General features: G+C 49.3%; 1 protein-coding gene across 2 annotated transcripts in view; it reads right to left on the minus strand.

Annotated features, from left to right (window-relative positions):
• LCP2 (lymphocyte cytosolic protein 2) overlaps positions 1-17,435 on the minus strand; it is a 45,125-nt gene that overhangs the window by 23,516 nt on the left and 4,174 nt on the right. For both annotated transcript variants that reach the window (XM_058545750.1, XM_058545743.1), the window contains exons 2-5: positions 17,047-17,109; positions 11,994-12,040; positions 1,160-1,225; positions 675-706 (exon numbers count right to left, since the gene is read on the minus strand). In XM_058545750.1, the coding sequence (XP_058401733.1) occupies positions 675-706; positions 1,160-1,225; positions 11,994-12,040; positions 17,047-17,109 (208 nt within the window). The remainder of the gene's footprint in view (positions 1-674; positions 707-1,159; positions 1,226-11,993; positions 12,041-17,046; positions 17,110-17,435) is intronic.

The following is a 17,435-nucleotide window of genomic DNA, read 5'->3' on the forward strand; positions in this document are numbered from 1 at the left end:
AGATAACACCATCATCAGTACCAAAAGAAGCCACTAGAAGGAAAGTGAAAGCAGCTCCCCGTCTGATGCCCTCCCACACCACTGCCCCATCCCAGGCCTCCATCCCACCTTCCACTCCACATACTTGAGATTAACAATTTAGTATCAGCTCTAGAATTTCTACCTGAGGGGCTCAATCTACCAGAGGATGGCAGTGGTTCTCAACCTTTGCGTGCATTAAAGTCACCTGAGAGTGCTTTAAAATACGCAGATACCTGGGCCCCTACCCTAGAGCTTCTGATTCAGCAGGACTAGGTGGGGCTCAGGAATCTGCATTGTAACACCATGTGTAATTTAAATGTTGAAAAACTGCTTTAAAGACTCAGAAGCAGGGGGCCTGCTCCACTCAGATGCTCAGTCAAAGCCTGGGTCCTTCCCTGCCCCCCACAGAGTTCCTCATTGTGTCTCTGCAGAGGGTCCCAGCTGAACAGGGGCCATAAGCCAGGTGCCCTGCATAGTGACATCTCTCCTCCCCTTAATGGGACCCAAACCCTTTTCTGGGTAAGAACTGGCTGACAGCAAATGAATAAGGTCACTGCATGATGCCAAAGGAGCCCTAGGAACCAGCAGACAGAAGAATCACTGAAGTACCTGTCACCTCCTAAAGCAATCCCTCTCCCCACTGAGATCTTTACCTGTCTCTTCAGGGAACCGCAGGACTTGGGGTCTGCAAAGGCAAACAGCATTGTGTTAATGGCCCTACTGATTTCAGGGGATCTCCCTCTTTCCTCTGTCCTGCCCTGCAAGAGGAGCCCCCGCTGCAGAGTATGTCTCACCACCCAGGACTGGTGTCATTGTTGCTCGGCAACTCGAGCCAGGCTGCCGGAAAATTCTGGAAACCACCAAAGCCACAATGGTGGCGCGACTGGGGCTCATGACTGCCTGACTCTCCGGGGGAAGTTCCATTGGCGTCCAGACCCAAGGCCAGAATGTGGGGCAGGGAGAGGAAGCCCCCCCCACCCTACTTTGGCACCAGCTTCAAGACCCGGGGACCAGGGAAATGAAGACGGGATGAAGGTCAAAAATTGGTGCAAAAACAGTCCTGTGCCTCCCATTTAAGGTTCAACTTGGGCTTGAAAATTCTTTGCATTACATTATAGCGACACCAGGCCCCACTCACTTGCGTGTGAAAATGCTCCTCCTCTCTTCATTCTTGTTGATTTCTTGACTTAACTTACTGAGAATCCTACAAGACAAAGAGACAGATGAGGTGACAAAACCATCATCTCTCCCCAACCCCAACCTTCCCACTGGTCCCTGTAGTTTCCTGATCTGTGTGACACGGGGCACTTGGGCCCACCCTGGCCAGCCTCCTCCTCTGACCTCCAGCCAATCCCCTCCACAGGGCCTCTGCTCCTCACTTCCTTCTAGAACTTGTCACCTTCATCACCCTGCCAGTCCCTCCTCCTGCCCAGGAAGCCCTCTCTCCTCTTTGCTGGTCTGTGTCCAGCTCAGCCTTCAAAGTTTAACTCGGAGCCCCTCCATCAAGACTTGTCAACTCATGCCTGGCTCTCCCTTCTCTGAAATTCTGCAGCCTCAAGATCTGGACGTGACCTCTATGTGTTTTATTGTGTTAGTATTCCTGGGGCTGAGGTCCTCTGACTCTTGGTTTAGCATCCTTGTGGTGGTATCTAGCTTCCAGGGATCCTGAAACCATCTCTGAGACCTGGAGGAATCAGCTGCTCATTGCATAACTCTTGACAAGAGCTCCAGTGGGCTGTTCTTTGGCCTGTTGTCTCCTTCCATTCTCCCCTCCCCACCCTCTCCTCGGTGACATGGATTCTTATAAAAACTTGGAGAAGTATTCCCAATCAACTTGCAGCCTCCAGAGTGGGAGATCCCCTTAGTCACTCATGCCCTGAGGTCAGCCCTGGCCAGGACCCTTGGAGACGTTCTTAGTCCTTGAGTGCAGTGAACTAGCAGACTCCAGGACAGGGGGAGTAGGGCTGCACCACGAGCACACCGTACACTAAGCGTCCATTCTGTGGGGGTCTCCCAAATCTCTGAGACACGAGACTCCAGCCTCTCTTAGCACCTAGAGATTTGGGACAGCTGGGAGGAGCCTCAGAGAAGATCTAGTCCAACGTCGTTTTATACATGAGACCATAAGGCCCAGACGAAGGAAGGGACTGGCCCACAGAGTGGCTTAGTGATGAAGGTCACCCCTCTCCCCACAACACACACCGGCCTCAGAAGCCAGGATCCCTGATTTCCAGGGCAGCACACTTTCAACACACCACACCCTTGTGTTAATTCCCTTTATGCTACAAGCTCCCTGGATGTGGACACTGTTGAGCCTGTGCCCATCTGAGAATGACCCAGGATCTACATTCCTTCTGTTAAGTGACCATCTCAAGGTAACAAGTTTGGCCTGAAACCAAATTGCTGAGTTAGCAAAGGTAGTCCTTAGCATCCACAACTTCTTGCTCCCCTCCTCACTCCCCCAAACCCTCAATCCCCCACTTCTCCACACTCTCAGGGAAATGCTGCTTGGAACCTTCCTACCTCGCTAGAATGACAGGAAAAATGAATTTTGATAAACACACTGGGGAATTAAGAGGACAGAGAAGGAGAGAGGGCAATGTTTGATCCTCCGTCATAATGTCATTATTGGACTTTCACACTTCACTGATGCCCAGAGGGCGAGATGCTGTAAAGCAGGGGTGGGGACTTCCCAGTGGCCTCCTGATCACAGCACCAGAACATTTGTGACGTGGTTCTTTTTGTTTCCTCTAAGCGATTGTCTTGAGAAGCTGATGGGAGTCCCTCTCCTCCCTCCTCTGACATTTGGGATGGAAGGGCTCTACAGAGCCGCCAAGGGAACCTGTTGGTGTCCTGCATCCTTGCCAGGTCAGGTGTGTGGCTGCAGCAGCCAGTCCCATTCAGTCACACCTTCATTCAACAACAGGCATTAAGGGCCTTCTAAGTGTCAGGAACTCTGCTGGGTGCTCAAGGTGCATCAATGAACAAAACCGACAAAGGTCCCTGCTCTCGAGGAGCTGACATGCTAGTGGAGAGAGAGAGACAAAACAATGAACGTTTAAGGAAGTGAGATTCTGGGTAGGACCCGTGTATACATACGTGCGATGGTGGTGGGGGCTGGGTGAGGGGGTGTGGGAGTGCATGGGTGGGGTGCAGCTGCAGTTGAAAACCAGCGGGCCTTGGCGGGGAGGTGACCTTTCAACAACGACTTGAAGAGGTATGCTGGGCAGCACCTCAACGCCCCCCGTCCCACAGAGCGGGGCTGGGCTCTGACCGACTCACAACGCCGCTTTGATCCTGAAAAGACCCCCTGCTCTCTGCGGTGTCTCTTCTCACCAGTATCTTTAGCGGCCAGGCTGGAGGCTGCTGGGGCTCTAACTGGCTAAGGAAGGAAATGCCAAACCACAGGCCCCAATAGGGGAGCAGCAAAGAGCTGTGAGAGAGAGCAGAGCAGGGCCTGGCAGTGCGGCTTGCAGCAAAACTTGGGTCCTCCTGCTGCGGTGGGCCAAAGAGAACACCTCCCGAGCCGGCTGGGACCACGGCAGGGGGGGTGAGAGGGCAGGGTAGCAGTGCTGGTAGACAAGGCAAGGAGGTGTTGCTACCTCTGTGTGCAAACCTTCAAAGTTGTCCCCCACTTCCCCGCCCCCAGAGGACCAAGTGACAGTGAGTGGCCGGAGGTGACTCATTCCCCATCCTCCCCACAAACCTCAGGCCTCACTTAGCACCTCTTACGGAGAGAGGTGAGGGGGCTGGGCAGCTGGAAGACATAGTTTCCTCTGCTTTGCCTTGTTTTAGGGGTGAACTGGTCCCGGAAGGGGGGCTGAGTTCTCCAACAGGAAGTCAGGCCATGGCAGCAAGGTGGAATCCTGCCACGACCTGGGTTCCTGCCCAGTTGCATCTGTAGCTTGATGGGGGCCAGTCTTTGACTTCTCAATGGGAGGCCTCTTCTGGTGAGGTTAGAAGGCCCACAAGGCAGATCCCTGTCCAAGTATGACTGCAACGTCCTGCCCCAAGGGCAGTGTCTACTCTGTGTCTTCAAGCAAAACTTTTGCCCTCCCTCGGCCCTGGTTCCTCACCAGTAAAATAAGGGAGTTGGCCCTGGTTAGGGAATCCCCGACCAGCCTGACCACTGGGATTACATGGGTGCACCTGTTACAAACACAGATCCCCAGGCCCACCGTAGACATAACCCACCAGAACCTCCAGGGGGGAGGCCTGGCGGGCAGGAACAACAGTCCCCTAGGTGATTCTTATGGTCTGAAAAGTTTATGAAGTCAGTTCTGTTATTCTCTGACTTGTTTTTAAAAAAAATTAAAAAGAAGGGGGATGGGGAGGAGACGGAGGAAGAAATGAAGGAGGAGATGGAAGAGAAGGAGGAGGAGGGGGAGGAGAACCAGGAGGAGGAGATGGAAAAGGGAGAGGAGGAGACAAAGAGAAAGAGGAGGAGATGGAGGAGATGGAGGGGGAGGGGCAGGAGGAGGAGGGGGAAATGGAGGAGGAGAAGATGGAGGAGGAGGGGGAGGAGATGGAGGGGAGGGGGAGGAGAAGGGGGAGGAGATGGAGGGGGAGATGGAGGAGATGGAGAGGGAGATGGAGGAGATGGAGGGGGAGGGGGAGGGGGAGGGGGAGATGGAGGGGGAGGGGGAGGAGGGGGAGGGGGAGGTGGAAGAGGGGGAGGTGGAGGAGGGGGAGGAGGTGGAGGGGGAGATGGGAGGAGGTGGAGGGGGAGATGGAGGAGGGGGAGGGGGAGATGGAGGGGGAGGGGGAGATGGAGGGGGAGGGGGAGGAGGGGGAGGGGGAGGTGGAAGAGGGGGAGGTGGAGGAGGGGGAGGAGGTGGAGGGGGAGATGGGAGGAGGTGGAGGGGGAGATGGAGGAGGTGGAGGGGGAGATGGAGGAGATGGAGGGGGAGATGGAGGGGGAGGTGGAGGAGATGGAGGGGGAGATGGAGGAGATGGAGGGGGAGATGGAGGGGGAGGGGGAGGGGGAGGAGGGGGAGGGGGAGGAGGGGGAGGAGGTGGAGGGGGAGATGGGAGGAGGTGGAGGGGGAGATGGAGGAGATGGAGGGGGAGATGGAGGAGATGGAGGGGGAGATGGAGGGGGAGGTGGAGGAGGGGGAGGTGGAGGAGGGGGAGGAGGGGGAGGGGGAGGAGGGGGAGGGGGAGGAGGGGGAGGGGGAGGAGGGGGAGGGGGAGGTGGAGGGGGAGATGGGAGGAGGTGGAGGGGGAGATGGAGAAGATGGAGGGGGAGATGGAGGAGATGGCGGGGGAGATGGAGGGGGAGGGGGAGGAGGGGGAGGGGGAGGAGGAAGGGGAGGAGAAGACCCGTTATAACTATGAAGAGAGCGCGGTGGGAGAGCAGGAGCAGAATGAGATGTCTCAGTCTATCTTGAAGTGTTTCCTTGGACTCTCCTAGGAGACGCAGGGCTCCCTTCTGCTTTACCAAGTGCGGGTGGAAGCCCACTAGTGGTTCTTGAAATCAACTTTGCTGGTCATGCAGAAATGAGAAAGAAAGGCGGCTGGCAGGCAGAAAGGAAGGCAGGAAGGGAAGGAAAGAGAGAGGGAGAGAGGCAGGGAAGAAGGAAGGAAGGAAACAGGAAGAATAGAAAATGTCAGAGCTCATAGCACACAGGAAGAGTAGGTACTAATTCGTGAACATTCTATTTTTGTTGCCTCTATCGTCACATGTGTAGTTGTGTGCCGGCTTACAATGTAAAATGTATTTTTTACCATTGCTCACATAGTAAGAGTTTTAGACTAGTTTTCTTCTCTCCCTCTCACAGGCCCTCCCACGGGGGGAGCCTTGCTCCCTCAACTCCAATTTCAGAGATCATGACAACACACGCAACAACTTTCCCAGGCCCAGAATTGGGCAGGAGTCTGACATTGCTCAACACTGTCCTCCCGCCGCCCTCCTCCAACTCTCCCTCCCGTCCACTGCCTCTTTCTCTTCCAACATCACCTCTGTCAATGCCTGCTCCCGGCCTCCCAGCGCACGTTCTCACTCTCGCTTTCCCTCTGCATTTCATCCTACTTTAGAGGAACACAGTGTCCACCTCTAAAGGTGAGCCTCCTTGAACCAAAAGCCAAACCTTCCAAAGCTCTGCCCTTGTCACGTGAGAAGCCAAGATGTAAGTCTATGGACTCAGGAAGGGGCCTTCCATAATCATCTTAGGCTTCAGTGGAGAACCACACATGAGTGGGTGGGAAATAAGAATTTGTGGGCCTAGCGTGGTCTCCCCACTTCTCAGCCATGTTCCCAACCCCTACAATTGTACGTGTATTATTTTACTTGTGCTTCACAATCATTTTGAGTGATAGACAACTAGAATTATTCCCATTTTTAACAAAAAGGTAAGCAATGCTCTGAGAGAGGTATTTGTCAAAGGCCACACAACCAGTTTTAATGAGGAGCTGAGCCAGGAAGTCAAATTTTCTGGCCTTGCCTTGGGGAGAATGAGTGGCTGTTGGTGGAGAGGAGGCACTTTTCACGTGACGACAACTGAGTACCTGGCCAGGGATTAGCCAATGAACAGGAGAGGGAAGGAGCTTGTGGGAGATAGACTTGTCACTGTTTCGATTCCGCTGAGAGCTGGTCACATTCTGTTAACCTCTGGGTCCCTCCCTCCATCTTTCCTTCTTCCTTTCCTATCTTCTCTACCTCAGGTAGGCACTGACTAGATGAGACAGGAGACTGTCTCTGCTATTAGAAGACCTACAGCCTTATCAGGAAGTCAGACAAATACACAGGTATTCCTGCATTACTTTTCTCATTGGGTCTTAGCTTTTCCCAGCCTAATTCCACAATTGGTAATGGGCACAATGATAACTAACAATATAGAGAGAATCATCCAACACTTATTTGTTACCTACACCACTGCCCCATCACTTCCTTCTCTTTATTTTTTAAAGTTAACACAGTAGATTTAAATATAAAACTTACAATATGTTTTTTTTTTTTAAATAAACTCCAAATGGGCATCAGCAGATTTTAAGATGTATTCTACTGAATTAACCAGATCGTGCTCAGCTATACCATGGATCTTAAGCTAGGCCCAACAACGGGAGCATTCATTGTTTTATTTAAAAACCCTCCTCCATTACAGAATTTGGGGTATCTGTGGGAGCAACTACGTCCTGAGAGAGTGACTCTATCTGCAGACAGAGAAAGCCTTCTCACCAGAGTCTGCCTTCCTACAAAATCTACTTACTACTGATTTTTTTATGCATCGGGAAGGAAATAGAGATATTCAGAGGAGTGTAATCTTGTTTTGGTCTGCTCTACATAAACACAATTTCTTTTCCATGGCCCTTTAGGGTAATGATCAGGGCAAATGAACCCAACTACAAGGGAATGGAACAGATAAGTATTGAATGCATCAAGATGGCACCAGGCAATTTATGTGGGCTGTTCCTTTCATATCCACCGGTCCTGGAGAGTTCTTCTTTTCTCCAATATAGATGAGGAAACTGAGCTCAAAGCATTAAAGTGACTGGCCCAGCGTCCCACAGCTGGGAGGGGGCAGAGCCTACTTTAGAATCTGGATCTCCCCCGTGCTCCAATGCCTATGCCTTTCTTTTCTTTAATCCTCCCTCTTTAGCAGGATAGAATAATTAGTAAAAATTTGAAATTGTGCTCACTGGGATTTTGCATAAAATAATAAGGACAGCTAATACTTCTTCAGTGCATATTCTGATTTCCCCATTATTTCCTCTAACTTTCCCCATTTTACCGATGAGGAAGCTGAGGCTCAGGGAACTCAGATGACTTGTCCACAGACTCACATAGTGAATGGAAAAATTGGATCTCAAGTATTCTGACTTTGGAGCCCACACTTTTACTCACTAAGCTCTCCCGTCTGCCTGTTCATATCTAAAATAATAACCTTTAAAACGAGTGAGCCCACACTCCATGTAACCCGTTCTTTCATTTTATAGACTAGGAAACTGAGGGTGGTCTAGGGACTCGTCCCCGGCGTAGAGCTCGTCAGAGGTAGAGCTGGAATTGGTCCTTATTATATATCACTGCAAGAGGGAGGGTAGCTCTCAGAGTCACTAATCGGGGCAGCCCCGACCTTCCTTGGGTCCCCTCCCCATCGCTCCCCATGTTCACCCTTCCTGTTCCGCGGGCCTCATAGCTTGTCTGGGGCACACATTCAAACATATTGGAGGGGGATTGTACAGGTAAAGTTGTTGTTTCAGTTTTCAAATAGCTGAAGAAATATCCCACCCCTACCCTACCTGCAACATAAGTGTTTACAACCATCCCTTCCACACTAACTAGCAGCCACGTCTCACCCACCTCCTCCTCCAGGCACTCAAACATAGCTTGAGACATCAGCTGAGCTCAGCCTTAGTATAAAAGGGATCTTCCAAGCTGAAAGTACCTTCCTTATCTCTTTCCTTCTACTGTTCTGATTAAATCCCCTCATTCTCACGTCTTCACAGCCACAGCCCTGGGTGAGGCTCCCATCTCGTTAGTGGGATCATGTCCACCATCTCCTAGCTTACTTCCATGCCTCCAGCTGGGCCCTCCTCTAAATCATCTTTACACTGCCCTGGAGAGAGCCAAGACACAAGATTGACCTTAATGTTCCCCCTGGTGCACGCACTTCACTAACACTCTCAGACTCCTTTAGAACAGCTCACAGGACCCTTCTAAACTGTGACCAGTCATTCCAGCCTCTTTGCTTTCCAATACCCTGTGTATATGCCCAGCCCCTCTGACCCACTGGCAGTTCCATTGAACACACTGGTGGCCCTCTGGTGCTTTGCAATATGTTCCCCATTCCTGGAATGTCTTTCAGTTCATTGTTCATCTGATAGTTTCCATTTATAATACTCGTTATTCCTCTGTGTGGATCCAGATTTACAACTTGTCTCATTTCCCTTTTGCCTGAAGGACTTTCTTTAACATTTGTTGTAGTACAAGTCACCAGGTGATGAATTCTTTCAGATTTTGTATGTCTGAAAAAGTTTTTATTTTTGAAAGATATTTTTCCTGGGTATTGAACTCCAGGTTGACAGTATTTATCTTTCAGTACTTTGAAACACTGCTCCAGTATCTTCTCACTTGCATTGTTTCTGATGAGAAATCTGCTGTCATCCTTATATCTGTTCCTCTGTATGTAATGTGTCTTTTTTCTCTGACTGCTTTTAAGATTTTCTCTTTATCATTGGTTTTAAGCAATTTGATTATGTACCTTGGAGTATGATGTACCCAGTAGTTTTCTGGCGGTTTCTTGGACTTGGAGTTTGTTGAGCCTCTTGGATCTGTGGGCTTATCATTTTCATCCAACTTGGATAATTTTCAGCCACTATTTCTTCAAATATTTTATTTCTGTCTCGCCAACCCTTCTCTGCATGCACACTCTTTCCTCTCCTTTGGACTTTAATTACATGAGTATTAGGCTACTTGAAGTTTTCCCTACAGTTCCCTCATGCTCTTTTCATTGTTTTGTTTTAATTTTTTTCTCTCTGTGTTTCATTTTGGATAGTTTCCACTGCTGTGTCTTCATGTTTACTAATACTTTCTTCTGCTGTGTCCCTTCTGATGTTGTTTTGTGATATAGTTAAGTTACTTGGGAACAATTTGATTTTTTTTTTTCAGTTTTGCTCTTAGGATTCGCCAGGCAGGGCCAGAGCAGTTTTAGACTATGGCTAATTATTCTTGCTACTGAGGCAAGGTCCTTCTGTGCACCCTACCCAATGACTGTGAATCTGGAGTTTTTCCCGTGTAGAAACAGGCACCATTTCTGGCCCTGTGGCTGGCTGCTGTTTCCTCGAATCCTGTTGGGTGGTTCTTTTTGGGTAGTCTCCTTACATGCATGCACTGATCAGCACTCTGCTGAAGAGGGATCCTCTGCAGTTCTCCAGAACATTTTCTCATGCAGCTTTCTCCTCTCATTTAATGAACTCTAGATTTCTTGACCCTCAGCTCTGTCTCCTCAACTCAAGGAGTTCCCCAGACTCCACCTGTGTTCCCTGCTCCTTGTGCCATGGCCTGGAGACTCTCTCAAAGCAGTGAGAGATCACCTCATTTGTTTTCCATGTCTTACTATCTGATGTCTGATGTCTTGAAAATTGCTGCTTCATATATTCTATCTGGTTATTTGGTTATTTCAGGTGGGAGGAAAATCTGCACTCTATTACTTCTTGTTGGTCAGAAAGCCAAAGTTTCCATGCATAAGATATAAATGATTAAATCACCTTAGGATAATCCCTTAAGGAGTGGTGGGGACCATGGTGAACTGGGGAGCATAAACCCCATCTAAACGAGACAGCAGACACTCAGTTTCAGCTGACTGTTACCACAATAGACTATGAGCCCTGGATTACCACATCTTCCATTGGTTTCTAGAAAAGCTGGATTTTATAGAAGATTTCTTGATTCTAAAACATTGTGTGGACCAAACTTAATATGCCTGCAGGCTGGCTTTGCCCACCAGCCACCAAATCTGATTCATGTGTTAAGGTCTCTCCTTCACATAGAACTATGATCTTGCTCTAGAGCACCACATTTCTGCAATCACAGAAATGTTCCATATCTGCACTGTCCAATACAGTAGTCATCAGTTACATGTGGCTATTGAGCCACCGAAATGTGGCTACTGCCTTTGAGGGATGAATTTTTCATTTAATTTAAATTTAAATAACCATAAGTCATTAGAGATAACCCTTAGGAAGAATAAGCATTCTTCAACAATACTTGCCCCTGGAGATAGGCAGCGCCAAAGGCAAAAATCCTTATTTATCTTTTCCTTCACCCTTCCAGATGAGGGAAACCTGAGAGCCATATTTTCCTTAATTGAGCTACACTGGTGGTCCTACCTACTCCATTGGCCTACTTCCCTTTTACCATTATGAGCTCTAGGACCCTTAGAACAAGAGAAAGTACCTCAGAGAATGTGCTGGGTAGAGGTCTCAAACTGGTAGCCCCCAGACTAAATCTAGATATGTTTACTTTGGCTTTTACAATGTTTAAAAATATTTGAGCCAACATTTAAAAATTCAGATGTATCACATAAGACTGATATTTCTAGCTACTTTTGATAAATTTAAAGATTGGGCATCATTGGGTCCACATTGACTGGCGCTAAGTAGCTGCTGCTCTCCTTGGATGGAGAATATGTTCCTGATTCGCCACAATCTCCACTACTCCCTATTGTTTCACCAACAATGTGGCTTTGTGTCGATTACCTCTTTTATTATCATAACTGTGCCATTATTTTTCTTATAGGGAAGACATATTTCTCCATACCCATGTTTTATTCAAAGGTGGCAAAATGAAAGTGAAATCAATAGGACTTAGTATTTGTCAACCTGGCCCATTTTATACATTTATATCACCTGGCCGGCTCCTGTAAGCATTTGAGTATGTGAGACCTTTACTAGAGGGATAGAAAACACATGGCATGATATGCACAACGCAGCTTCCTATTTCAGCACCCATGTCAGACATCAGTAATGGATCACGCTCACCTTTCCTTAGAACTCTTCTCAACACAACGGCCCTGACAGCCATTCCCAAGCAGTCAGTATTGACAGACAAAGTGATGTCCATTGCCACCCTTCATCTGGCCCAACTCTCCTTTTACTGAGCTGGAAACTAAGGTCCAGAAAACGTGAGCAAACACTGAGTCTGTGATGATGCCATGATGAAACCCCAGCCTTCTTGATTCTGGTGTTATTTTCACAGGCCCAAACCACCCCACTGGGGAGAGAGGAAATGAAAACATGGTCCAGAGTTGGGCTTGTCTTTGGCAAGAGCAGCCAACACACCAGCTGGGTTGATCTGTTACTTCCTTTTCCCCATAACTTCTCTTCCCCACACTCTGCCCTTGCCATCGCTCTTCTTTCTTGCTTTCCTATTTCAAACCAACAGTGATAGATAACTGACTCAGCTCCCTGTGGACTACTCCCCATTCCAACCTCTGTTTCCCAAACCACTCCAGGAATCAGGGGGGAGTACTTACGGCACCCGGAGCTTAGGGAACTTCTGGATGTCATTTTCTGTCAAGTTCTGAAATGAAGACACCAGCAGGTTACAACCCACAGGAAGGGCTCTGGGCCAGGTGAATAGAGTATGAAACAATAGGGAGTGGTGGGGACTGCGGCAAACTGAAGAGTACACCCCCACCCATCCACCCAAAGTGGGCAGCTTCTAGATGTTGTATAAAAGCCTATGGGCCTGGTATAGCCAGATCTACTTTTTCAAAAGGAATCCCAAACTCTAGATTTTATGTGAAATTACCTGAGTTCTAAATACTGATAAATGATTTTAACTTAAACAAACAAACAAATACTTATGAGAGCTAAATTGTGGGACCAAACAGAAGTTGTTTTATGGGCTGAATTTGGCCATGTCGTGATCTCTTAGCCCAGACTTCAGGGCCCCTCTCAGTCTCTCTATGGAGCACCAAAGAGAAGCCAGCCTGGAGAAGGAATCTGTGCCTCTTCTACCACCATCACACCCCAAAAGCCTCTTTTATCAGAGTTATTGGTAGAATTCTCTAGATGTGGGGATGCAACAAAGAGGCTTTCCTGAGGGAACCGAGAGGGAAAGGAGAAAGACACTCCTATTTGTGAAGAACTGACTCTGGGCCTCTGCCTTACAGCACCTTGACTAATCCTCACATCAACCATGTGATGAACGATCAGTGTTCCCATTTTATAGGGGAGAAAGCTGGGGCTCGGGGATGCTAAGGGAATTTCAGCTTCTAGGTGATGGAATTGGGGCTGGAACCTTGCTCTGGGGCATCCACAGTCTATTTAATTCCTGCAAGTGTTCGTCCTCCCCTGTCCAAGCCCTTTGAGGGTCCCGGTGGCCTAGGTGGGAGGGACGTGGGAGGGGAGGGTGAAAGAAGTTGGCATCTTGGAAGGAGGAGAGGAGGTAGGGGTGTGAATAATGGGAAGAGAAAAGAGGGTGGGCACACGTTCCATAGAACCAATGCTGAGCCAAAGAAGGAGCTCCATCGACATTCTAATTAAGGCCGGGAGCCTTGGTGGTTAGGGGGTGCTCTGGAGTCAGACAGGCTGGGTTTGACTCTTAGTTCGCTTAGCAGCTATCTGATTTGGGGCACACACTTAGACTCTCTGAGCCTCAGTTTCCTTATCTGTAAAATGGGGGCCATTATAATAATAACAGCCACCTTTCAGGGGTCATGAGGATTGAATGAGATGATGTATATCAAGTGCTTGGCACCCTGCCGGACACATCCTAGTGAGTGAGAAATGCTGGCGTTAGGTGAGTCATGACTACCCCAGGGGAGGGAGCAGCTGGGGTCTGGCCAGCTCTCAGAGGTTAGTGTCTGCTTCTTCTCCTGCTCTGGACCAGGAGCTGCCTGGCAGGTTGTTTGCTGCCCGCTGGGAAGAGCCGGGCATGTTTCCCTTTGAGCCCAGCTGGACAGGGGCCGGGGCACCTTAGCAATGTGCGTATTGGACTCGTGTTCCAGCTCTTAGGAGCAGTATCTGCCCCAGTCCCCTCATCAGACCACCGGTGGCGGGGTTGGGGCAGGAGTCTGCCAAGGGTCCTGAGAGAATCAGGTTTTTGGTCAGGCTTCTTAATATCTTCTCCTTCTCTTTTTTTTAACATCACTGAGCTGTGGCGTCTCCTCCCTCCAGAACAACCCCCCTCTCAGGGAGGTACTGTGACTCATGTTCAGAGTATGGCATGACGAGTGGGGGCTTCCTGGGGGCTGCCAGAGGCACGATAGCTGAGTGCTGGGTGCTGGCCACTGCCTTCTGTTTTGCTGAGTCGAGGACATAAGCTGAGGGAATTTGGGGAAGAGCATGAAGGAGAATGTGGATGTGAGCATGGCCAGAGACACAGAGGAACAGCGCGTTAGGAAAGAGAAAGGCCTTCAGAACAAGACAGGAACTGAAAGGAAAGATGAGAGAGCTTTAAACAGAATTTTTGGAGAGTTTTGCTGTGTGGTGTAACCCCCTCCTCCACCTCCTTCAAAAACCGTCAGCAAACTCTGGGTTCCTATTACAACGACTTGGACTTAGACGGTGGCTTTGCAGGAGTATGATTACATGCTGAGGGTGACCTCAAGAGGGGTATGAGAGGCAGGAGAGCTGCAAATTGGTCCTGCCTGGAGAGGCAATGTGGCAGATGCTGTTGCTTGCCTGCCTAAGATCCATTCTCTCTTTCTTCCTTGCTAACAGGAGGGTTTTGTGCAGGGCAGTAAATGTATCCAGTTCAAGATATTTAATGCCCTCAACTCCCCTGCAGATGGCTGAGGTCATGGGACTCAGCTGTGGCCGGTGAGCTGTAACTTGAAGTCTACTGGACAGAGCTTCTGGAAAAGTTTCCCTGAAATCAGGGGGTGATGCATTCCCCACGCACTTATGCACCTTTCACTCTTGGCTCCCCTCTCCCGCCTGGAATGCAGATGTGTTGCCCAGAGATGGAGTAGCCACCTTGCACCCATGAAAACAGAAGCCACAGGCTTTTTCCATAGGCTAGATGGGGCCTTGATGACTTCCTTCAGCGGCTCACCAGCCCCAAGCGCCCACCTCTAGATTTCTTATCACTTGAGAAGAATAAACCCCTAGTTGGTTAAGCCATTGTGGTTTCTGTTACAGGCGGCCACATGCCTTCTTAACTGACACAGGTTCCAAGCACGTTTCCTCCTCTTCTTCAACATTCTGGGAGCATAGCACCCCCATTCTCCACCAGACAAATTCCTACCCTTCTCTTTGGAAAGCAAAAATGGCAGCAAAACAGATTCAAGGGAACTACTATCTCCTACACTGAGGAAGAAGGAAGGAAGGATGGAAGGAAAGAAGGAAGGAAGGAAGAAGGGAAGGAAGGAAGGTAGGAAGGAGGGAGGGAGAGAGGGAGGGAAGGATGGATGATGGACTACAGCCTTCTACTATGCCTTCAATAGCAGAATGGTACTGGATGTTATCAAACCAGAAGGAAAGATAGATGAGAAATTAGAGCTCAGATCAGAGCTTAAATTGTACCCAGGGTCCCTGGGGTGGGGGTGGGTTTCAGCAGAAGCTGCCTTTAAATACCTCAGTTGCTGGGCCAGGCCCCAGGTTCTACTCCCTGCTCTCCTGGGTCCTAACATCCCTCTTTCCACTTCCTCCTTTTCACACAATGAGCAGAATATGCAGTCTTCTCTGAGGGCCTGACAGGTCCCAGATACTGGAGCAGAGGAGACAAAGCTGCTCGGAAACCATCTCTCCACCAAGGAAACAACCCTGTCCTAACAGGCCTGAAGCTCACACATGGAGTGTTGGGGGGACTCACAGAGCTGGAAGGGACTGTCAACCACTACAACCCAGTCCAACGTGCTTAGTTGTCAGAGGAAGAAGCAAGGGGAGGCTCAGAGAGGGCAAGCGCTTGTTCAAGGTGACCCAGGCCATCAGGGCCACAACCAGGACCATCCTCAGCAAGATGTCTTACTCCCTTTCCACTCAGCCTTGATAAGTCTCTTTTCAGTGCTGGAGGCACCAGAAGGAAACATTCAGGTGCAGCGGTAATTTGCAAGAACAGCGACAACAACAAAACTCCAGGACTTCTTTGGGCTCAAATTTCCGTATGAAGAAATAGCACTGTAAACCCATGCAGTGTTAGATTAAATTACATGTGTGCTTGAGTCCAATTATTGAGTGTGTGACTTAGAACAAATCACATCACAGCTCTGTACATGTTTCCTCAATTGCAGATGAGGTGATTGAAGCCTTTCTGAAGATACCTTTCTGCTATAAAACAAGCTTCTGGGAGGCAGAAATCACATCTTAATCATCTCTATATTCCCAGCATATGGCATAGTCCAGTGTGTAAAAGTTGCTCAGGAAAATGCTTGTCAAGTGAATGGCTGGGTGAATGAATGAATGATATAGGTGGGACAGTGGATAAACACGTCTTCCACGGCACATGAAAGCAAAACTCAGACTGATAGCAGCACAGGCTTGGTCTCAGCATGAGACTCCAGAGCTGCCCAGAAAGGGGCAGGTGACTATGGGTAGTCATGAGCTCACCATCACTGAAGGAATTCAAGCAGATGTCAGTGGCAGAGATGCAATACAGGAAATAGATTGGTGTGCTGGGTGGAAAGCTAGAGCACGTGACCTCTCCAGTCCCTTCCAACCCTGAAGTCTCGTGGCCCGGTTCCCTCACTGCTGCTGACTAGGCCTTGCAGGGAAACCAGCTTGGCTTGCCCTCCTCACTCCAAATCAAATAGGGAACATCTACCCCAGAACACCTTTGAAGTCTTGTTCCCACTTCATTTTTAAAGAGTGAAGAAACGTGATCAGAAGGGATGGATTGGTGCAGTCAGGGTCTCTCTTACCCATAGGCAAAGGTGTCATTTCAGGGGAAACGCTCAGACCATCCCCAGCCACTACCCAATCCTCTATCCCAACCGTCAGAGCTACCTCCCTTTTCATTTAATGGCTTAGTCCTTAATATATGGCTGCATCTTCGTCTTACACTTAAAGCTTTTTGCAGTGTAATGGAGGGGAGAGAGCCACATCACATGTGTGTTTCCTTGGCACAAAACCAACTATGCGAATTTAGTAGAGAGAAAGAGGGACGTATTTGAAACAATGAGGGTGATTCCATTGTTTATTCCACTCAGTGAGTATGTACCCCAAAATGAGAGATGGGAAAATAGAGTCTTCTATTCTCTCATCTGGTCTTTTTTTCTCCTTGGGTTTCTCAAATATGGATGGTATTTGAATAGATTTTCAAGGGGGGTGTGTGTGTGTGTGTGTGTGTGTGTGTGTGTGTATGTGTAACTATGCTTGGTTTCCTCCTTACGCTTTGTCTTTAGAATGTATCTTTTATCAGTGAAGGGTCTGGGAGGTATCCTAAATAGAAGGATCCCGCGAGGTGCTGAGAGAGAGGTGCATACAAACCTTCTGAAGAAGGCAAAGGGCTGCCTGGGGATCCTGAAGACAGACATTGGCCCTGGGCAGCCCTAGGGACAGGGTAGACCAAGTGGCCTTGCAGCCATTAGCTAAAGCACAGAACAGCTTTGGTCTCAGGTGTTAAACTGGCCCCTCGCTTACCAAAAACCGCGGCCCGTCGATGTGGTGCTTTTTCACTGCCTTTTCACAGTCCTTGTAGTTCAACTGCAAAGAGGAAGGGAAGGCGCTGTCAGCGGCAGGCAGACTCATGCCCTGGGCCCCCCTCCCCTGCCTCCCCCAGCAGCTTAGCAATTTGTGGTACTTGCGGCTAGCCAGACTCCCCCCTTCCCTCCCCTGTTAAAAGAGGGGCCCCGGCCCCACCTCAGCCCTGCTTTCACTAGCCCCTTGGGACTCTTGAAATGGAGAAATTGCCTCAGTCTAAGGCTGTGGGGCCAACCCCTACAGAAAGAGAGTGCCTTCAAAGCTGCACAGGGCTAGCCATGTGCTCCTCGGGCAGGTAGAGTGGCTGAAAGAAGGGAATAAACAGCATC

The sequence above is a fragment of the Diceros bicornis genome, chromosome 1, assembly GCF_020826845.1.
Source record: "Diceros bicornis minor isolate mBicDic1 chromosome 1, mDicBic1.mat.cur, whole genome shotgun sequence".
NCBI lineage: Eukaryota > Metazoa > Chordata > Mammalia > Perissodactyla > Rhinocerotidae > Diceros > Diceros bicornis.